General features: G+C 52.0%; 1 protein-coding gene across 4 annotated transcripts in view; it reads right to left on the reverse strand.

The window, feature by feature from the left end:
• Positions 1–22913, reverse strand: part of MYO7B (myosin VIIB) — a 103287-nt gene that overhangs the window by 7798 nt on the left and 72576 nt on the right. For all 4 annotated transcript variants that reach the window (XM_019624533.1, XM_019624534.1, XM_019624536.1 and 1 more), the window contains 16 exons: positions 20731–20815; positions 19231–19476; positions 17863–18033; positions 16735–16944; positions 16423–16581; positions 13782–13859; positions 13509–13636; positions 9189–9315; positions 7559–7678; positions 6367–6540; positions 5437–5664; positions 4004–4171; positions 2954–3071; positions 2741–2867; positions 1528–1694; positions 333–514 (listed from right to left, as the gene is read on the reverse strand). In XM_019624533.1, coding sequence (XP_019480078.1) covers positions 333–514; positions 1528–1694; positions 2741–2867; positions 2954–3071; positions 4004–4171; positions 5437–5664; positions 6367–6540; positions 7559–7678; positions 9189–9315; positions 13509–13636; positions 13782–13859; positions 16423–16581; positions 16735–16944; positions 17863–18033; positions 19231–19476; positions 20731–20815 — 2488 coding nt within the window. The remainder of the gene's footprint in view (positions 1–332; positions 515–1527; positions 1695–2740; positions 2868–2953; positions 3072–4003; positions 4172–5436; positions 5665–6366; positions 6541–7558; positions 7679–9188; positions 9316–13508; positions 13637–13781; positions 13860–16422; positions 16582–16734; positions 16945–17862; positions 18034–19230; positions 19477–20730; positions 20816–22913) is intronic.

Below are 22913 nucleotides of genomic sequence, written 5' to 3' on the forward strand. Positions count from 1 at the left end.
CTTGGGAGTGGGGAGGCTTGGGCCCCTTAGGGTTTACATGAGGCTGAGGCTGGGGAAAGGATGAGTTTGTTCCCAGAACACACCCGTGGTGGGAGCGATGGAAGGAATACCTATTTATTGAGCCTAACTACCAAGTGCAGAGGACAGCACAAACACTGCCAGCTTCACGATCACCCCAGAGGGATGGTGGAGCTGGCAGAGCTGATCTGATGTCCAGGTGGCCCTCATGGCCCTCTGTGAGGTGGGGGGCAGGCCCCTGAGCTAGGACCCCAGACTGGGCACCCCGGACCCTCCCCATGTGCACATGGGTGCCTGGCCTGAGGACAGCTTACCAGCAACTGCGCCGAGGGCTTGGTTACCGTCGGGATGGCATACAGACAGGAGGTGGGCACCAGCCCCGTCTTGCCTGTCCTGTCATTCTGGCCCAGGGTCCAGCTCTCAGAGGCCAAAAGCCCCTGCTTCTTTGTCAGGATCAGCAAGTCTCCCTTCTTGAAGGGCAGTAGGGTAACATCATCTGCAATTCCAGGTCACACACACAGGGGCAGAGAAGCCACCATTTACCAAGGGCTTTGCAGAAGCTGGGGGCTGCTGGCATTTCCTGGGTTGTCTTTTTTGAGAAATGAGGAAGCTGAGACTCAGAGCTGAGGGTCTAATGCCACTGACAGGAGCAGTGGTGCGATTCCCAGAGCTCGGGCCTTCGAGGGCCTGGGCAGGCCCCGAGCCCGGTGGGCAGGGCCAGGGGACCTCTGACTACAGCCCCACCTCGGGAGCCCTGCTCAGAGGCCTGACCAGGAGCTGCAGGCAAGAGGCAGAAGGACAAGGGGCAGAATGCCCAGGCTGACAGTCACCATGCCTACCTGGGTTCCGTGTGACCCTCATCTATAAAGTGAGTTAACAAGTCCTTCCCTGTCATGGGGTGGTGGGGACAGACTGGGTGGCAGGGATAAAGTTTCAGGGCTGATAGTTCTTACTGTTGTGAGACTCTGAGCACAGTCCCTCCCTACAAATCCCAGTGAGCCTCCCCACTCCTTCCAAAGCCCCTCATTAACTGCCCCCCAATTTCCCATGAGTGTTCAGTTGCTGCTGGGGCTGGTGTGCAGGGAAGCTGTGGCTAAGAACTAGACTACAGGGCTCAAATCCCTCACCCCTGAGCTGTATGACCCTGGACAAGTGGCTTCCCTTCCCTGATTCCCTGTCTGTAAAACGGGACAACAGGTGGTTGTGGGGCCGGAGCTCAAAGCACAGGCCAGTGGCTAGCTGCTCTCTGCAGGGGGAGGGTACAGACCCTTTAGCTAGGGTGGCCTTGGAGGCTTTCATGTCACCTCCTTTCACCCCTCACTTTGTGGAATGGAAGGCTTTGCCCAAAGCTGCTGCTTCAGTGTTTTGTGGTCCTCTCTCCTTCTCTCTGCTCAAGGCCCTGAGCCCTGCTCCATGCCACATGAACACTGTGACATACAGATGAGCAAGTCACCCTGCTATCAGCCATGCGAGCTGCCCCTCACTGCCCCGCTACCCCCCACCGAGCACCTGTGGCCTTCCGGTCCTGCAGGGCCATGGCAAAGATGGACCTCTCCTTCAAGCCCTCCAGAAACATGGCCACCAGCTCAGCAATGGCCACGGTGCTGGGGGACACGAACTCATACTCCTCTCCGTGCAGCGTGGAGAGCACCAGCCTCTGCCCACCCCGGGCCTCCCTGCAGAGACAGAGGGTGTGACATGACCACAGGCCTCCTTCACCCTCCCCATTTCATCCCCTCAACAACCTCAGAGGGCTGACCCTCCTGAATTAGACGAGGAAACACAACCTGTCCAGGGCCAGGGGCAGGCCTGGAGTCTGAGCTCAGGTTGGCCCCAGCCCCAGGCACCTGTGTGTGTGGTGGGTCCCCAGGACCTCAGAGGGAGTGGGTGGTGCCAAGCTCATGTATGTGGTCAGCTATGGGCAGGTAATGAGGTGGCCAGTGTGCAGGACCACCACAGGGACACTGCAGAGAACTTTGGAGCTGAGATGAGGCAACAGCTTTGATGAGCGTGGGCAAGTGCCCCAGCCTCTGTGTGCCTCAGTTTATTCATCTGCAGACTGGGTGATGCTGTGAGGACTTCATGGAATATGGGAAAGTGCCCAGCAGGGCCAGCCTCAGAAAGTGGTGGCCAGTGTATATTCTGCATGCACTGTAATGATTACAGTGGTCATGCCACACGGGGACTTAACCCAGGGGGCTCTGCATGGTACAGATTGGCCTTCCCAAAGGGCTTGGGGGCGTTCTCAGGAGACCAGAGCCACGGAGAGCTGTGGGGTGGGGGATGGGAAGGCTGAGGCCCAGCCTGGCCTGCAAGGCCACACTAGCACTGCTCTGTGCCTGCCATGCACCCAGGACCTGTCCCTCAGTGGTCTGTACCTTCTGCATGACCAGCGACAAGGGAAGGAGCCTGTAAATGAATGCAAACCCAAAAGGCTGCAAGCTTATGTGTCCCTTTCTTAGTGGATTTGGGTTTAAAGAGAGGCTGAGAGAGCAATGCATGATGCACAGATGCAGCACCCAAGGGGCAATGCAGCCTATGACAGAAGAGGCTGGGGTCCCACATCCAATAGCCACCACACTGTACATGTCAGTCCTTATCCCTGTACCCTGGGTGGGCTCCTAGGGATAACACGCATCCTTCTCTCCGTCTCTTCTGAAGCCCCAAAGTTTTGAGCTTGTGATGAAAGAGAGATCTGGGCATCTCCCCTAGGGGCACCCACCTGTTGGTGATCAGACTCATGACCTCTGGGAAAGAGACTTCTAGGAGCATCCTTTCCCTCTGGTCCAGGAAGTACAGCCCCCTCCAGTTCACAGCCAAGATCAGTTGAGTCTTAGGCAATCGGGGCCCTGACCAGAAGAGAAGGTGTGAAGCCTGAACTGGCCCTGGGTGGGGGAGTCCCTGCCCGCACCCCCACACTGCCTGATGCCATTACCAGAGAAGGTGGTGACTTCAAAGAGTCGGGAGAAGAGCAGTGGCCACTGCAGGCGGGCAGCGTCTACCACCTGCTCCTGCACGGCCTGAGGCGCTGCTCGCTTCTGGGTGTATGGTGCCTGTGTGGGGACACGGTGTGTCACTGCCATCACTCACCACTCAACCCCAGCCTCCCCACCCTCACCCCCTAGCTAATACTCGCCCGGTGCCCAGGTGCTTATTTGCTGGATCATTTTTGGAAGATTCTACCTGCAGTGTGGCCAGTGAGGAGGTTGGGGGGCTGATGCAGTCCTATCTCACCTATCCTGGGGGAGGACCCTTCAAGGGTGGTTTTGAGAAGGGATGCGGGCTCTCCTCTTTAGCAGCAGGATGCCAGAGGGCTACGGGGCCAGGATCAGGCTGCTGCTGGCTGCCTCCATGTGGAAGCTTGACGCTGGGCCTCTGAGTGCGTTCTGGAGCTCAGGGCTGCGTGTTCTGGTGGGCTTTTGCCAACATGTGCCTCGTAGGTCTGTACCTTGTTCCGGCCACATGGCATGGGAAGGCGGCTGTGAGCCCTCAGAGGGAGCCATGCTTACCTGGTGCAGGCCAACTGAGCAGGGGAGAAGGGAGGCAGCCCTCCCTGCATTCAGAGCCGGCACCAAGCATGCAGGGCCCAGTGAGGCGAGAGGTCACCAAAAGGCCCCCGGAGCCAGAGCAGGGCCTTCAGGGCAGGATGGTGCAGAGGCAAGGGCATGGTCAGGTCAGCAGCTATAGATGCCCTCTTGTGCCTGAAGGCTGGGGCCCAGTCAGACACGCAGTGAAGACCAGCACCAGATGAGCTGCCTAGACCCAGGCTGCCAACTTGAAAGGAAGGACGGGACATGGAATGAGCCTGTGATGGGGAGCAGAACTGAAGGAGATTTGATTGGCCAAACCTGAAGAGAGAGCTATGCTAACTGACAAGTTATGGTCCCTGTTGTCCAGTGGATGGGGTTCACAGGGAGGGGCTCCAGCTCCTCTATGCACCTAGGCCCCCACCCCTGAAGGATAGCCCAGGCTCGTGGAGGCTGACCTTGGCGTGGGCGGCAGTGATAAGGCTAACCCACTTCTCTGGGGGCTTGGTTCTGTACAGCTTTGCAGGGATGCAGTTGGGCAGCAGCTCCTGGACAGCTTCTGTCCCCACTGAGGCTCCGAGCTGCACATAGCAGTGCCGGGCCAACAGCTCCACCAAGTCTTCCTCCTGTGCAGTCCGGGACACATGGGGTGAGGGGTTGGGTTGGGTGAGAGCCCACCCTCCCTGCGACATCCCTGCCCATGCCTCTTGCTTTCCCCAGCACAGCAGAGATGACCAGCATTTAGGCGAGAACCGGCAAAGTGAGCAGGCTACCAGTCCTGCCACTTCCTCTAGGCAGGATCTGCCCTTTCCCCAATCCAGTGGGTGGACCCACTATATGCCCTGACTGGGCTCCAACAAGGGGTGTGCCCTGTGCTCTGCTCCCAGCCCTCTGGGAACCATAGGAAGGTGGAGAGGCCTGGTGGGACCCTGACATCGCTGTCTGAGTGGGATGAACGTAGGCAAGGCATTTACCCTATCTTACCCAGTCCTCACTTGTCAGGAGTCACCGGTGGCCACACTGTGGGGCTTTTGCAAGGACTCAGTGGGTAGGATCTCGTGCAAGGGGCCCAGAATGGATTCCCTGCTCTAGGGGCCCCAGGTGTCAAGTAGCCTGTTGTCTTAGGAGGCCAAAACCTTGCACAGCTACCTAGCTGCTTGGCCTCTGGGCCCCTGTCCTCCTTGCCCCTGATGCTCCCTGCCCACTGCTCCTTTCCAGGCAGGCTTCCAGAACTGCTGTAGCCAACTCTGGTGCTGAGATCATTCTCCTCCTGACCCAGGCAGAGGAGGTCTTCACCTGCTGAGCAGGTGTGCTGCTGCTCTGCTCTCAGGGATTCAGGTGCACACACTCCCTCCCCTTGACTCTCACAACCGTACAAAGAGCTCTGGTTACTCTCTGTACTTTCTAGACAAGTCCCAAGACTCAGAGGTGACATAAGAATCCAAGGTCACACTGCCAGGAAGAGACACAGGTGGGACTTCAACTGCTGCTAAGGCTCTAAGGCCACATCCTTAACCACGAGGCCCTGCTGCCCCTAAGAGCTGCCACTGTGAGGCCAGGCAGGCCTGGGGCTAATGGCAGGCCACCCCTCCCCACTGCTGGTACACAGACTCCAGAGGCCTGAGCGAACCTATAGTCCAAGTGAGGAGGAAATGGGGGGGTGGGGGGTGGGAAGGGGCAGCTGCAGGCCCAGCAGAGGGGCTTAGAGACCTTCACTGCATGCACACATCCCTGAGCCCCACTACTCTGCCCTCTGCTTCTGCCCCTCCACACCCCCAGGCCTGCCCCTGCTCTGGCCTCTGCAGCCCCTATGGCCTGCCCTGCAACGTGGTGCCCCCTCAGGCTTTGGTGGGTCAATCTCCAGGCCCTGATGGCTATGGTGTCCCCTTACCTTCTCGAAGCTGTACTCGCTGGACCAGACTCCATGGAGGACTTGGCGGTAAATGAGCTCAGTGCTGACAGGGTCTTCCCGGGAGTCGTGCCAGGGGGTAAAGAACTCCTTCCGGAAGTAGAGGCGCCAGGGCGACTGGCGCTCACTCTCACCCCTCTCCCGGGCTAGCTGCTCACACTGGCCAATGGCGTCCATCACATGGTCGCGTCCACTGCCCAGGGACCAGAACTGAGGCCAGAGCAGGGGCAACGGGTTAGGGCTACTGTGTGCAGATCTCATGGGGGTGCCCACCCTCCCGAGGGTCTCCCCTCATAGGGGTATAGCCGGTCTTTCACTCTGACTCTCCTCCCTTCTGGCCCCTCCAAATGGAGGCAGGGACTGATGCTGCAGCCGCTGTGACTGGGGTGGTACACTGGCCTGGCTGGTTGGTGTGAATGAGGCTGAGGCTGTGAGCATTTGGGTTGGTGAGGATGTGGGTCAGGTGGGGCCATGCTGCATGGGCCAGGTGAGGCTGTGCTGTGTGGCCCTCTGCATCTGCTACATGGGCATCTACAGCTTCCCAGTGTGAGGGGTGTGTAGGATGTTTGAGTGTCTAGCAGATAGCTGTGCATGGGCTGCTCAGATGTAGCAGGGGCCAGCAAAGTGTGGGTGTGACATGGGCCGAGGGCCAGTCACCATGCTGAGAATGTGACTGTCTAGGCAGGAGGACATGATGCCTGGTGATGAGGTATTTCCATGAGTGTGTGTGTGGGCGTGCGAGTGTATGCATGTGACTGTGTATGTGTGTAAATGTATATCTGTATGTGTGAGTGTGTATCTGTGTTAGGCTGCTGGGAGAGAGAGCAGTTGCCAGGTTGACACGATTCCAGGGCTTGAGCTAGTCTGGGCATGTGAGGGAAGTGGGTGACAGATGGGAACCCTGGCCAGTACCTTGTCGTACACAGCGACCTGCAGGGAGAAGCCCAGGTGGTCGCTGAGCCCCTGCTTGCGGGCGGCGTGCAAGCAGACCTCTCGAGATGTCGAGGCTGAGTCCACTGAGACAGTCAGGCCCTCTCCAGTCACTAAGATGACATGGATCGGAATGTGCTTCTTGGACTTGACAGCCTGGGGACAGATGAAGACGCAGGCCCTCTGCCCAGATGCCCCTAGGCTCAGCTGCCTGCCCCGAAGCTCCCAGAACCTTGGTCCCAGAGGCCAACCCACTCTCCAGCTGTCTCCAAACAAAGTTCTGGCCCACAGACACTGGCTGTGGCACTGATGGACTCAGGGAGGCAAGAGCCTCACTACCCAGTGTGTGAGCTTCTGCAAACCCGCCTCGGCTGTCCTCAGGGCACAACCTGCAGGCGAACGTCCCATTCTAACACGAGAACCTTCAGCCCTGGCGAGCTTGAGTGACTGAGAATCACAAAGGGTCAGAAGAGCTCTTGGAAATCGCTCAGTCTTGGACTCTGAAGATTTCTGGTCCATGGGAGCTTCAGTCCCTCTGTACACAATGGGGTGTGACCATGCCTGCACGGCTGTTGCACATTCATGTGCAACTCCAGGGCTCAGGCTGAGCAGGTAGATAAGGGAGGAGAGAGGCAGGCCCTGTGGACTTGGGTGGCAGGCCAAGAACAGGAAGAGGTGCAGCAGGTGACTCTAGTATAGGGCACCAGATGGCACAGGGAGTGGGGTACAGCAGGATGCAGGGGGTGCTCCCCAACCCTGCTTGTGTCTGAATGACCCTTCCTGAGGACACTGAGGACTCACAGGTGACACACAGCAGTGCCACCAAAGATGACAACTTTGGAATGACCACTGCCTTCTCTATAAAATGCAAATGTCCTTGGGAAGGGTAACACTTTAAGCAACTAGCAGTCATTCCCACTTTAATGCTAACTAATTTATTGGATTAATTTCCCCCTTCAGTGAGTAGGGCCCTAAGGGCATGTGGATTTAGAAGTGGGGAAGGCACTGCTCACAGAGACCATTGGCACAGAAGGCTCCCTGAGTGGGTGCAGGAGCCCCGAGGACACATTTCCTGTGGGCAGGACGAAAGAAGGCACCCCAGAATCTGAGCTGGAGGAGCTGTGGGGCTGCCACCTCCCCTAAGGGACCAACCCCCCATCCAGTCGGGCCCTACCTGCAGCTCCAGCCAGGTGGGGGGCTCTGTGCGCACCCCGTTGGCATAGGTGCGTCTCAGGCGCTCAGCACAGAAGGGCCCGTAGCCGGCCGGCCCTTTACCAATGAAGTTCAGCAGGTACTGGTGGGCAAGGGTAGGAAAGGGAGGAAGACACTTAGAATGCAATGCAGGCCACTTTCTACTGACTGCCCAGACGGAGTCTAAGAGCACACTCCTAACTGTGACTGTGTGGGGTGTGTCAACTGACCTGCTGCGGTGATCGTTTCACAATACATACCTACATAAAATCACTGCATTGCACACCTTAGACTATGGCAATTATATCTTGATAAATGTGGAAAAAGTTTTAAATAAAAATGATAACAGTGTTGCCAAAGCTTGTTTAGAGGGGTGCCCTCATACAACATGAAAACCAATATAAATCAGCACATTTCTGAGGAGCAATGTTTTAAATAGGACATGGTTTTAGAATGTGCATACCCTTTGGCCCAATAATTCAAGCCTATCCTAAATATATATTTTTTAAATTGCGGTGGTGTTTACGGTGATGAGTGACTGGAAGATGGACCCCAAATGCCCAACAGCAAGTTAAATTCCCTCTGGGATAGCTATGTACAGACAGATAGCATGAAAGCTGGCATTTGGGGAAGTTTATAACATGAAAAGACCCTTAGGGAGACAAGTGAAAAATGCAAGAGAATTGATGTTCAAAATATGTTTGATAAAATGTATTGAAAATCTTTTCATCTTACAGAGAGAGTCTGTGAGGAGATGCTGCCTGGAATGATTTACTGGGGTCAGAAGTGGCCTTAGTGCCCAGGCCAGATGGCTGGGGTGGGGGGAGGGGAGGTCATGCTTCCTGCTGTCCCCAAAGGGATATGAGAGAAAGGGAGATTGTTTTCTGTAGGATCAGAAGTATGACACTACAACACCACAAAAAGCCAGAAATCGTGACAGAAGTTACCTCTGGGAATGGGATGACTTTTATTTTCTTTTTGGACTTTCTGCATTTCCTACATATTACTATTACACTAAAACCTTTGATTGCGAGCAACTTGCTTTGCGAGTGTTCTGCAAGATGAGCAAACATTTCTAATACATTTTAATGTGGTAAACAAGCGATGTCTTGCAATACAAGTAGTTTGTTTCTGGAACGAATTATGCTCACAAACCAAGGTATTACTGTACTTTTATAAGAACCAAAAAGCATATCAAAGCAGTGAAACCTGGGACTACACTTGAAAGCACCTGTCAATACCCCACCTCCGTTTTTAGTTCTAGGGACTGAAAGAGATGCTGCAGCCAATCTCGTCTTTGCTCACTCCTGGGACACTTTCGTCTTTGCAGCTAATTCGTCTGCCATCTCATTGTCTCCTCAGAAGGGCCATCCTGGCTCCTGAGCCCAAGTGAACTGGCCCGGCAGACTCTGAATAAGGTCTGGAAGGAGCAGGCCCAGTGTCCTCTTTTATAGAAAGGACATTGAGGTCCAGAGAAGCACAGGCCCTGCTGTCCATCATGGCCAGCGGCAGGAGAACTGGGCCATGGACAGGGATTTCTGGGCCTGTCCAGGGCCCAGGGCCAACCCATGCCCCTGCCAAATGCTGTGTTCCTGGCCCCAGGCCCTGCCTACCTTCATGAACCTCTCGGAGGGTGGGAAGCAGCCGAGGCACAGGCTGAGCAGGATCCAGCCCCGGGCCAGGCTGCTGGTTTTGAAGTTCTCTGACAGCTGCTTGCATATCTGGCAGTAAATCTCGTCCCTGAAAGACACAGACCACTGGGAGGTCAGGCTGTAAATTGGCTCTGAGGAGAAGAGGGAATAAGAGCCTGGACACACAACTCTTTCCACATCCTTGGGTGGGGTCATGTCCAAGGGGCGACCTCCAGCCTCTTCACCTCCAGTTGTCTCTGCTGGCCTCCGCTGCTGCATCCCTGGCCCACCCGGACCCTGTCACATCTGGGGTCTGTGCCACCTCCAGTGTCTTCCCAGGGCTCTGTGCCCCACTCCCATTAGCCCTCATTTCCTAGTTCATCAAAGCCTTAGCCCTTGTCCTCCTTGTCAGTTCTCTTGTCCCCTCAACCTCTGCTCTGTGCCTCACCCACTCTGCCCACAATACCCTGGTCCTCCAGCTGTAGGGCACGGGTGCAGGGAACGCCCAGCGGCCCGCAGCCTCAGCCCTGCCTTAGCAGTCCAGACGTTTTCATGACCTGATCTGCTCCTTTCCCCAACTTCACGGTTATTTCAATCTTTCTGCGTTGAGGCCCTCCCCCTTTCCCTGAATGCACCCACCTGACCACAACTGCAGAGAGAAATGTGGGGACTTCATGGGAGAACCCTTTAACTTCTCACCTCCTGACCAGTTCCCATTCCCACAGGCTTATGAACCTCTCCTGTCTTCTCTTGGGGAGGGGTCTCTCCTGGATCTTTCCCCGCTTTATCAAGCCTCTATCGTCTTATTAAAGTGTCCCATTAGCTCCTCCAGCCTCACGTTGCCAGAAGCCAGCATCTTTCCCCTAATACTCAGTTGTATGCTGGTAAATGTTTAACAATCAGTTCTCCTGGGGAGGGGTGGGAGGAAGCTATGATTCATTGCATTTGCCAATTTCTGTGCTACCAATGCCAATTTCAAGCTACCAATATGACGTCACTGAACACAGTGGTGGGAAGAGATGTGTGCCATCTATTATTGTGGGCTAGTAAAGTCAGCTACCGCACATCTCCTCTTCCTTTTTTAAAAAAAAGATTTTATTGGGGAATTGGGGGAGGGAACAGTGCTGGGGAATCTGGGGAAGGGGAACAGACAAATTGCTGTCCTTGTGTTCTGCAGTCTAGTTGTGGAGGACATCGCTTCACTGGCTCATGTTGGTATTATCATTGCACTCTTCCCGGGTGAGGCAGATTGGTCGCCGGCCTCTGGACGGCTGCTCACAGCGGCTCTTGGCAGCTTACACCAGCTGCTGGCCGCTCACGCTGGCTGCTTACAGTAGCTTATGGCAGCCCACTGCAGCAGGGGCTGCAGCCTACGCCGTTGCCGGCGACTCACGGCAGCCCAGCTCCAGGTCGAGCTATTGTTCACCATCTTAGCTGTAGAGGGCAGTGTCACTGGCCCTCATGTGGGATCTGAACTGGGGCCTGGCTGCACAGAGCTGGCGTCCCAAGCCCCAAGCCAGCTCTCAACCAATGCGCCACTCGGCCGTCTCCATCTCCTCTTTCTAAAATCTCTGCAGGTACCACCATCAACCACTCTCCCAAAGTGGCAATCTGGGAGCCGTCCTAGGTCCTCCCATCAGCCACCACACCCTACCTTCTGTCTCCTGGATGTCTTCTCTTTCCCCTCCTCTTAGTTCCTGCTCCCTGGGCTACTTCTCATCAGCTCTCTTGGGACCTCTGTAGCAACCCTCTCCTTGCTCCAAATAAGGGGGTGTGAGGGAGACCCCAGGAGACTGCCAATAAGGATGGGGGCTGCCTTCCAGAGATGAGACCCTCCATCTCGCTCTCCATCTGAGGCACGCTGAGCTCCAGAAGCCATTGGCCCACTCTGGGGTACTAGAATAAAGTAGTGACAGAGTACTTGACTTGTGTCCCTTGGGGACACAAGCTGGGGGCCTCTATAAACAAAGAGACTAGTGTTTTCTTTCTCCTGGAGAATTATAAGTTACTCTTGATGGCCAAAAGGAAGAGCAGAAAGTCAGGAACTGGGAACCACACTCATACTGTTGGGTGGGGCAAGCATGGATTAGCTTCCTGTTGACTGAGAGGATATCATGGAAGGATCTGGGCTTTAGGTATCTTGATAAGACCCTGCACAAGCAGGTAGTCCATCGTTCCAGAAGACCCTAGCAGTAAGAGGCTATAGTGTGTCCCGCTAGGGGTTAGAGTTGGTAGGGGGTCTCAAAGGATCTCTGAGGGAGTGTCAGCCTCAGAGGGAGACCAGCACTGTTATGTGTCTATCAGGGTATCCAATGAACCCATAATGCATTTCATTTGGATACAGCTTTTACATGTCTGCCATATTGGAGGGTGTGGTGACCAGTGAGGAGTAACTATGAGAAAACTACCAATAGAGCCAACTAAGCCAGAAGAATTGCCTGGTTGTTATCATGTAGGCAGCTAAAAATTGAGTAGAAACCCTGAAGCCTTACTAGCTTGAAGAAGCAGAGGACAGAGTTTGGGGTATCCACAGTAGTTGAAAGTGAGAAGGGATATCCTAGAACAAAAGAAACAAGAGAAAAGGAGTCCTAAACTTTGCATATAAAAATCTTCCTTGGGCCGGCTGAGTGGCGCATTGGTTAGGAGTTGGCTTGGGAGCACCAGCTCTGAGCAGCAGGGCTGCGGTTCAGATCCCACATTGAGGGCCAGTGACGCTGCGCCCTCTACAGCTAAGATGATGAACAACAGCTCGACCTGGAGCTGGGCTGCTATGAGTCGCCGGCGATGGTGTAGGCTGCAGCAGGGCTGCAGTAGGCTGCCGTGAGCTACGTGAGTGACTGGCATCCAGCATGAGTGGCTGGTAGCCGGTGTGAGCTTCCAGGAGCTGCTGTGAGCAGCATACCAATGACCGGCAACCGATTGCCTCACCTAGGAAGAGCACAATGATCATACTAACATGGGCCAGTAAAGCGACGTCCTCCACAACTTGACTGAAAAACAAAACAGCAATTTGTCTACCTGTCTGTTCCCCTTTCCTGATTCCCCAACGCTGTTTCCCTCCCCCCAATTCCCCAATAAAATCTTTAAAAAAAATCTTTGTTAAGGTGTGCCTGACCCCTAATTTACACATACTCCAGGCAGCCCAGCAAAGACTGAAGAACTGAACAGGGATTCCAGCCATTGCTCACCGCAGGGAGAAAAGTTTGAAACCAGCCAAGTTCACTGCCTGCCAAACCAAAATTTCAACAGTCTGAAAGAATACAACAGAATCCAGAGTCTTTAAACATATCAACCTCAATGTCCAGTATACAACTCAAAAGTACTAGACTCATGAGGAAATACAATGAAGTATTAGGCATGTGTGAAAACAGGAAATACATGACCATTCTCAAGAGAAATGGCAGTCAACGGAGACTGACCCCAGGATGACCCAGATAATGGATTTAACAGAAAAGGTTTTAAAACTATTGTGACTATCTTCAAGGACATACAGGAAACTATGCTCATAGTGCATGAACAAATAGGGAACCTTGGCTGAGAAATATAAACTATTAAAAAGAATCAAGTGAAAATTCTAGAACTAAACAGTATAATATCTTTAAAAAATTATTCGATGGGTATAACAGCAGATTGGGGAGGACAAGAGAAAGATCAGTTAATCTGAATATAGATCAATAGAAACTATTCAATCTAAAGAACAGAGAGAAAAAAAAGAAAGAAAAGCGGAATAGATCCACAGGGACCTGAGGGACAATATCAAAAAAGTCCTACATAGGTTTAATTAGAGTTCAAAGGAAGAGAAAGAGAAGTAGAAAAAAACATGTTTGAGAAAATAATGGCCAACAATTTCCCAAATTTGGTTAAAAACAATAATACACAATATGTGAAAATACAATAGTCTGTCCCTGAAAGCAAGATACATATTTCTTAAAATTTGTATGAGAACACAATTCCTATAAATCAAATTATATGTAAAGCAAAATACATATAATATAAATAAGGAACTTGCTCATTTACAGGGCCCTGCATTAAAGCCTGTTATAAAATGAATCATCAGCACAAGATGAATCTATTTTCCTAAAACTGGGTTTTACCTATGGGATTTACCACAGAGCAAGTAGAGAGCCCTTGATGGTTATAATATCTGCTGAACTGAGACCCTGCCCATAGGCCCTAGGACAGGGAGTAGAGAGAGGAGGGAATGACTCAGAGGTAGGGAGCAGAGAAGGAGGCTGTGGTTAAGGGCTGAGAACTGGTGAGGGGTCTGATGCTCTGAATGGGGTAGGTGGGAGAGTGGCTGACCTGAGGCTGGGTTGCAGGATGGCATATCTCACAATGAAGTGCACCTTCTCCAGGTTGGACATGGGTCGGTCTGAGATGGAGCCTTCTGGCTCAAATGCCTCCTCTCCAACATTCAGCTGGCTGGCCACCTTGAAACCCAAAGATGGCAGTCAGGACAGCTGTGATCCTCCCCATTTGCAAAGGAGGAAACCAGGACTCAAGGAGGGAAGCAAAAACCAGGACTCAAGGAGGGAAGCAAAAGGCAGAACTGGGAGCTCCTGGCTCTGGGCTCACCTGGCTCGTGATCTGGGAGGAGCGCTTCAGCTTCATGGAGGAGATATCCTTGGTCCCTCTGTCCCTATGGCTGGGCCTCTGTTGATGGAGACAGTTGGTGAATGAAGGTGAGCTGGGGCAGTACCTGACTGCCACCTAGGGTGGAACAAATGTCCATTTCACCCAGCCATTTCCTGGCCCAGTTTACACAGCAGAGCTTTGCAACACTTACAGGTGTGCACATCATCCTCTCTCCTAGGTGAGGAAACAGAGGCAAGCGAAGGCAAGAGATGAGACAAAGCTGCTCAGCCAGTAACCGGGCCTCTGGGAGGGCTCAGGACCTTTATGATTCTAAAGCTTGAACCTGTCGCCAGTAAAGCCCTCTGAGTTGGGACTGGGTCTGAGTCCAGGTGGCCTGGACAGCCCAAGAACATGGTCATTCCCAGTGAAAACTGGGTGGATGAATTGGAATATGCTCTTCCCACTGCAAAGTGGGGACTCTCCCATGATATCAAAAGAATCTATGCTGCGAGGCCATTAGGATCTGCTGGTCTCCTTAGGCAGAGGTCACACCTTGTCATGATGGTGCCATGAGAAGTTGCTGCCAAAATTAAAGCTCAGTGTTGGACTGAGCTTGAGTTGGGATAAGCCCAGGTTCCAGGATTGGGCACGAGCTTCTGGCTGGGGAAGCTGGTTTGCCACACAGGAATGGAATGTGACACACATTAACTGGCAAGCAAGGGTGGGCAAGGCTCGCCCAGCCCACCGTTCTGTGAGCAGGGGACACAGTGGGTGCTTAATAAACATGTGCTGGAAGGAAAATGAGAAGTCTGCCTCTTGGGGCACCAGTCCTGTTTTCCCCTGTGTGCACCCTCCAGAGGTGTGGGGTGGCTGCACTGCCTCCCATGGCCCTTTGCCTGAGTGGCTGCCAGCCTCAAGGTGGTCCCCAGTGACCCCTGACATTCCTGCCTCCCGTGGTAGTGACTTCCAAGACAAGGCATTGCAGCTTCCTTCTGGTTTTCTCCCTTAGCTCACTCGTTCTGGAGGTAAAGCCATATTGTGAGAATACTCAGGCGGCCCTGTGGAGGCGCCCATGTGGCAAGGAACTGAGGCCTTCTGCCAATAGCCATGTGAGAGGACCATCTTGGAAGCAGATCCTCTAGTCCCAGTGAAGCCTTGAGATGATGGCAGGTCCTGTCAACAGATTGACAGCAACCTCATAAGACACCTTGAGTCAGACCCAAGCAGCTAAGCCACTGCTGATCCTCAGAAACTATGATGTCTTTCAGCTTTATCCTCGACCGCCCTCCCACACCAGCCCCTGACCTAAGAAGGTCACGAGGGAGTGTCTTGGAAAACTGAGACCTGGTGGAATGATATTGGTAAAGCTTTCTCAAGGGAGTGTCCTGGAAAACTGGGACCCGGCAGAATGATGTCAGTTATCTCCCTTACTTCATGGCTGCAGCAACAGCTGCACCATCCTGGAGGTTGTGTGTGTGGGAGTATGAAGGCACAGCATGTGTTGGAACACAATGGGGTTGGTTGATGGAAACTAGCCTTAAGGCACTTATCACACGGACTTTAAAAAAAAAGTTTCTCTTTTTTAAAGTTTCTTAATAAAAGCTATATGTTGGCTTGATTAGGGACTCGGTTCCAGAGAGAGACAATTGCAGTCCCCTGGCCTCGCCTTAACTCTATTTTTGTCTCTTGTGTTTCTTTAACCGTTCGCTGCCCCTCTGACTCCCCACTGCCTGTGCTGCGTATGTGAGAGCATAGATGTATGCTATTTTAAACTGCTAAATTTTGGGGTAATTTCTTATGTAGCAGCAGATAACTAATACACTCCGCAGAGCCCACACCTCTAGAGATCAGAGTCAGGGCTTGAGCCTGGGCAACTTCCATGCAATTCCAGGTCCAGTCTGGCCATGGGATCCTGGGCTGTAGACACATTTAGATTTCTCGGCAGTTAGTCTGCACACAGGACTTGATATAGGGAGTAGTCATAGGGCTCCCGCTACTGGTGGGTCCTGCTGTGTAATTCCTTTGGACAAGTTTTGGCTGGTTCCACTAAGATTACATCATGAAACTGAGGTCTTAGGAAGGATTTCTGACCAAAAATGGATGTCAGTTAACCTTCCAACAGAGAGCAGGGGAGGACACCAGTCAAGAGCTTGGTCTTTGAATTCAGTGGAATGAATTCAAAGCCCAGCTCTGTCACACACATTCACTGTGATTTGGCAGCAACTCACATCACCTCTCAGCTTCTTTAGCTATAATAAAGATAAGAATCCCTACCTTGTACGGTTGGCTCACCTGAGAATTAACTAAAGAGAAACAAGTGGCACACAGCATGCTATCAGTAACAACACCTGTTGTTATTGCTGTTACATTCATTTTAATCCTATTCAGGTCAAAACCACATTCAGAACCTGGGGGACCATCTCCATTAATGACTATAATTCAGAATGTCCTGGGTATAATGCCTGACTCATGAGTTCCTGAGCGTAACTCGAGGCTGAAACTCCCGCGGGTGGGGAACCCTGGCTGGCTGGGCTCAGGGAGATGCTGATGAGGGCTCTGCATCTGGCCTCCCCTCCCAGTCCAGCTCCCCTGGGGCCTCAGGCCTGGCTGGCCCTCATCTGCCACCACCCTCAGCACACACCTGTGCAGACCCTCTGTGCTGTGGAGACTGGGCACTGTCCACTGTGCCGTGGGTCTGCTGCATCACTGAACTGCCACGTGGGCTGCTCCTGGCAAACAGCACTGGCTCTGGAAGGTCACCCATGAACCTCAAGATGATGCTCCACACAGCCAGGGCGGCCTGGGGAAATCAAGACAGGGGGCCCAGCTGCGACCCAGCTCGCAGCACCAGCCCACGGTGACCCTGCCCCTTCCTTGTTCCCCTTGATCCACAGCACAGACCCAGATTCTGGGGGTGGCCTGAGCTACTGGAAACCAGAGAACTGCCAGGTACCGAGCAGTCAGCATCGTCGTCGTGGTAGAGCAGCGGGTAATGGAGGGGCCTCCGGATATGTGTGTGGCTGGCCGACTTCTGGAAGTAGGTTGCAGCGAACTTGGGAAAGGTGTACTCAGCTAGGTCATCCATGTCCTCCCCGGGCTCTTCCAGCATGGGGACTGTGTCTAGGTCAACCTCAGGCAGCTTCTGGGTCTTTGTTTCCAGATCCTGGGGGCCGGTGAGAGGGCGGGACAAGCATCAGCCATCCTTTCAGAGGCCACCTTGTGAGGCACACATATCTGGGGGCCAGGGAGGTCCAAGAAGTGTCTGTCTGGTTAATTGCCAGCTGCAGAGCCATCTGTCCATTCCTCCCTGTGTTGGGAACCTCCCTGACCTCACCCCTTCAGTGGGCCTCTGGTGGGTGGCCGTGTACAGGAAGGGCCTTGGTGTGAGCATCTCAGCTACCTGAGAGTCCTCAGAGCCCCTGGCCTGCAGTCATGGGCTGTCTACACACCCCAGTCCTTGGTCTCTTGCCAGACCTCAGTCAGACGCTCCTCCTGCAGAGGTTCCCAATCACCCCTACTGCACAGACCAGGTGTGTGTGTGTGTTCACGTGCATGCCCGTGTGTGCATGCCTGCATGGGGGGATGCAGAGCACCTGGGGATGCCTCTATCATTAGGTCTTGGGGCCCAGAGCAGGTGTGGTGAGTCAGCAGGACAGCCCTGGGTTGCTGTTCCTCTTTAGCCCTACCACTTTCTCCTCAGACATCACTTCCTCCTGCCAGTCGTCACTAGCTCCCTATATCAGGTTGTCAGTCACATTCAAAGTGCTCTGTCAGAGGGGGTCAAACACAAATGGAAAATGCTGCCTGACTGAAAGGCCAATTCATTTGTATATTAAAGGCTCTAGGAAGTCTTACAGGTAGGAAACTTACTCACCTTGAAAGTGTGTGACCACAGAAACCCATGTTCCCCCTCTTTTCTGCATGTCCACCCAGGACAGCAGAACACACTTTCCACCCACCCTGCCAGCTCCCCATGCTGAGTCTTGGTTTCTCAGTGAGCCTACAGGTTGACTGAAGTCCGCACTGGGCAGGCTCCTCCTCCTGCCTGGGCCTGACCCTTGAAGGATGGGGCCCATCTTACCTCAAAGCTTGGTGAAGCCTGGCCCTCGTGCCCGCCGATCATGGATGGGAGGAAGCCAAACACTTGCTCTACCATCTCCGAGTCGGTGACGGTATCGTAGATTGACTTGCGCTTCCTGGTGGGGAAAGCACTTTGGCCCTTCTGCTCTTCAGCGGGGGTGATCAGCAGTCCCTGCACACACGCACCATGGGAGGAGGTTATCCGCAGGGCTCGCTGGAGCAAGCATGTCACAGAAGACAAGTAAGCCTACTTGTCTTACTACTCCTGCAATCATCTATCCAAATCAAAGTACAGTAATACCTTGGTTTGCAAGCATAATTCATTCTGGAAACAAACTACTCATATTGCAAGACATCACTCGTTTACCACGTTAAAACGTATTAGAAATGTTTGCTCATCTTGCGGAACACTCGCAAACTACATTACTCACAATCTGGTTTTACTGTATTTCCCTCTAAACTCCTAGACTTTAACAGCTAGAGTGACTAGAGAGCAACCAGCCAGGCTTTTCTTTTCCCACTGGAGAGTCAGGTCCAGGGGGAGGCTTGTCCCTGGCTCCACATGGTCCCTGAGGCACCACCTCAAACCCAGGGAGCTCCAGAACAGCCACAAATCAAGGCTCAGTCCTACCTGGTCCTTCATTCCCAGAGCATCGAGCCTGCACCAGAAGAGGTTCCTAGGCCTGAGTCACACACACACACGCACACACACACACACACACACACACACACACACAGGTGGGCCTGGTTTGTGGCCACTGGGGTCACATGGGTGCAGGAACAGGCTGCTGACATGCCTGCTGACCTATCCTCTTACTTGCCCTGCCTACAGTATTAGTACTTTGCTCAGTAGAACCCATTTCATCAATGGAGGGGGTAAATTTCCGTCTCCTTATCCCAGTTTCCAGATGCCTGAGGTTTAGGCTCCTGTGCCCTCTAGAGGAAATGTGGTCATGCACTACTCCCCTGCTTCCTACCCATCAGCCTCTCCTGCACAGACACTTGAAGGCTTCCCTGCCCTGAACCATCATGCCACAGCCCAGTAACCAGGGGCCTTTGCTCTCCTCCACGGGACGGAGGCCTCTCATAGCTCACTGGCCCTGCTGAGGATCCACCAGGGGACCCACCAGGCCTGCTGAGAAATCATCCCCAAGGCTACAGGGCGTGGGTCAAGGAGCTCGATTTCCAGGTTCTAGGTATAAGACTATCCTGTGGACATGACTCAAGGGGTGACCGAGGTGACCAGATGGTGTAAGGACCTGCTGCAGTAATCAATTTGGATGGGGGGGGGGCGACAGGAATGCCTGGTGAGAGGTCAGTGTTGCTGCTCACTCCTTCTGCCTGCCCTGCCCCTGGGGCCCCAGCTCACCTGCTCACGAGGGTGGTGACGATCTACATTGGCTTTTTGCCGCTGGAGTTTCTGCCGAGCAGCCATGCCCCTGGCATGTGCCTGGATGACCAGCACTGCCCGCCTCTTGGCCTGGACTTGCAGACGCACCAGGTAGCCCCTGCAGAGGGCCTGCAGCTGGACCATCTTCTGCCGCATGGCCTGGTACCGCCTGGCCAGCAGGCGGCTCTGGGCAATGGCCTGCAGGCGCTCAAAACCCAGGAGGATCTGAGGAGACAATAGGGGTGTGGACTCATGGGGGTCTGGCAGAAGGGCACAGAGCACAGAGAAGGCCTCCCTGAAGGCACAGACAGTGGGGGAAGAGGGTATCCCCCAGGAGACTTCAAAAACCAGCTCTTTGGCAAAGGGCTGATGCTAAAATTTTACACACCTGTGAGCACAAGCGTATTAAGTGAAATATTACTTGTAAAGCACTTGGAACAGAGACTGGCATGTAAATAAGTGCCAAATAAATGTTTGTTAAATGGCATAAATAATAAAGCAGTCTCTGGGTGGCCAGTGATAGAGAATTGCTGTCATGCCCAGCCAAACTGACAGGAGCTAGCACACCCATGTGGCGGGCTCCACCAAGCTAGCACACTTGCTCAGGGATCTTTAAAATAAGGAGAAAACAATAAATTGATGAACACCCACTTCTATGCTGCAAACATGCCCTGTGCCACAGCAGTCCCTGAGTCCCCTGGACCAGCGTTACTGGTTTCTCAAAGACCAACCAATGGGGTCTAGCTGTGTGGGCTCAGAAGTCACACAGACCTACATGCAAACTCCAGCTCTACTGCTTACTAACGCTGTGCTCTTGGGGAAATTACTTAACCTCTCTAGGCCTCCATTCCTTGACATACAGGGCTGGCTTCATAATAAATGAAGTGATGCATGCAAAGCAACAGGCCTCAAGCAGCCTTCCCATCCTGTCAGCTTCCATTCTGCCTTTGTGAGCATAAAGCATAGACAGGCCTAGGATCAGTTTTGCTGACATGACCATTGCATGTCCCAACCACAGCCATATCCATGACAAAGGCAAACAATCAAGTGAAGCCCGATAAGGCATGGCCAAGGTTGCTCTGGCTCATTTGCTGAGCAGACACCCATTAGCAGTGCCTGTGATCAAGAAAAAATTCATGCAGTGGTTTACACTGAGAATAATCAATCCATTAACTTATTTTGTTGCCTGAAAATTGGCGAAAGATAGTCATTACCTAATTTCAGAGCAGGACATCTCATTGTAGCTCTGGAGATGCCCAAAATACTGCAGGTGAACACTTTGAAGCCCATAGACCACATGACCTGAGACTATGCTAAAATGAGAGTGCATGGGATGCTGAGGTCTGGTCATTTAAAGTCAGTGATCTGATCCTTCCTGCCTGAACTCTCACGCTCAGATAAACAAAATTTTAATATCTGTTTTTACTGCACAGCTATCCATTGCTCCTGTAGACACAGCTCCCAGGTGAGCTCTCCTACCAGCTTGAAGTTCCGTCTGTCGCAGTAGCCTCTCCACCTGGCTTGAAGGGTCACGGCTGCCCGCCGCTGCCTCAGGAACTCCTTCCTAGAAGGGGAAATACAAGTCAGAGGTATGTACAACTTCAGACATTTTAAAGTCTTTGGGGGACTTTAAAGGACACAGAGGTACATCTTTGAGTTTTCTTTCTGCCTCAGATGCCCCATTCTAGGAACTGAAGAAGTCTATAACCCAGAAATGCAATGAGCACAGACCAAAAAAGCACCAAGAAAAGCCTTTTCTCTCTACCAAAAGGATCCAGAAAGGAGCAATTCAGCAAGTCAGCAACTTTTTAGATAATAACCAGTCTACTCCAGCAAAACACCACATAAATGACTGTGGTCCCACCCCCATGTATATCAGGAAATGCAAAGTGGGGAGCCTAGACTTTCACCCTCACCAGGGTCATGTCACAGAAGGCTGAGTAAGAACTAAGCTTGATGGGCAGTAATAAGACACCGCTCCCATGTCAGTGAAAATCACTGGGGGATCTTGGACTCCCAATCCTGGACTCCCACCACCACTTGGTGGTAATAGGATGCCCCTCTCCCTCCATGCTTGAGTGGTGTCAGAGAAGACCTAGTGGAGAGTCAGACATTTCATCATCCTTCAGCAGTAAGGCTACTCCTCTCCCTATGGTACCAGTAGAGGCCTTGTTAGGGGTAGTAATAAGGCACTTATGGCCTCTCAGCCAGAACAGAGTAGCCCCAATGGAGGCCTAGTGGGAAGCTGGAACTCCAACTCCCTGCCAGCAGTAACAAAGCACCTCTACCCACCATGAGAGTCAATGGAGGCCATGTGGAGATCTTGGACTTTTACCCCCATCTGACAGTAAAGAGGTGGCACCCCTACCTTGCCCTGTCAGAGTGGTATCAGAGGAAGCCAGTTAAAACATAATACTTAAACAAGACCCATAGTTCTTATAACATAATACCCAAAATGTCCATGTTTTAATCTAAAATCACATCATATCAAAACCCAGGAAAATATCAACTTGAATAAGAAAAGACAATCAACAGATGCCAACACTGAGATGACAGAGATGTTAGCAATTATTTAAGTGCTCCAACAAGCAATTATGAACACATTTGAAATAAATGAGAAAATAAAAATTCTCAGTAAAGAAATAGATATAAAGTAGAGCCAAATGGAAATTTTAGAACTGAAAATACAATAACTGAAATGAAAAGAACCTCAGAGGATGGTTTCAGCACTCAGTGGAGAGAACAGAGGAAAGAAGCAATGCACTTAAAGATAGAACAGTAGAAAGTATCCAACCTGAAAAACAGAGAGAAAATAGACTGAAAGGGAATGAACACAACCTCAGGCACCAGTGGGACTATAACAAAAGATCTAATAGTGGCATTGGAGTTCTGGAAGGAAAAGAGAAAGAGGTAGTGCTGAAAAAGTACTAGAAGAAATAATGGCTGAAAAGCTCATAAATTTAGCAAGAGATATAAACCTACAGATTCAAGAAGCAAACTCCAAAGAGGATAAATGCAAAAAAAATCCACATCAAGATATAGCATAGTAAAATTTATGAAAACTAAAGGCAAAAAAACCCAAACCAAAACAAAACAAAAACCACCTTGAAAATAACAAGAGAAATAACACATTATTTCTAGGGGGAAAATAATTTGGATTTCTCAAGAGAAACCGTGGAGGCTAGGAGAAGTAAAACAACATTTTCCAAGGGCTGAAAGAAAAGAACTGTCAACCCAGAATTTTATAACTAGTAAAAATATCCTTCATAAATAAGGAAAAAATCAAGACATTCTCAGATGAAAGAAAACTAAGACCATAAGAGACTGCCAGGAGATGTACCCTAAAATGGGTAAAGAGGGGCAGCTGGTTAGCTCATTTGGTTAGAATGCAATGCTCACAACACCAAGGTTGCCGGTTTGATCCCCACATGGGTCGTTGAGCTGTGCCCTCCACAACTAGATTGAAACAACTACTTGACTTGGAGCTGATGGGTCCTCGAAAAACACATGTTCCCCAATTACAAAAAAAAAAAAAAAGAAAAGAAAGATGGGTAAAGACAGTTGTTTAAACAGAAAAAAAATGATAAAAGAAGAAGCCTTAGAATGTCAGGAAGGAAGACAGGTAGAGTTAGCAAAAATACTGGCAAATACAATTGGCTTTC

This window comes from Hipposideros armiger, unplaced genomic scaffold, assembly GCF_001890085.2.
Source record: "Hipposideros armiger isolate ML-2016 unplaced genomic scaffold, ASM189008v1 scaffold_592, whole genome shotgun sequence".
NCBI classification, from domain to species: Eukaryota; Metazoa; Chordata; class Mammalia; order Chiroptera; family Hipposideridae; genus Hipposideros; species Hipposideros armiger.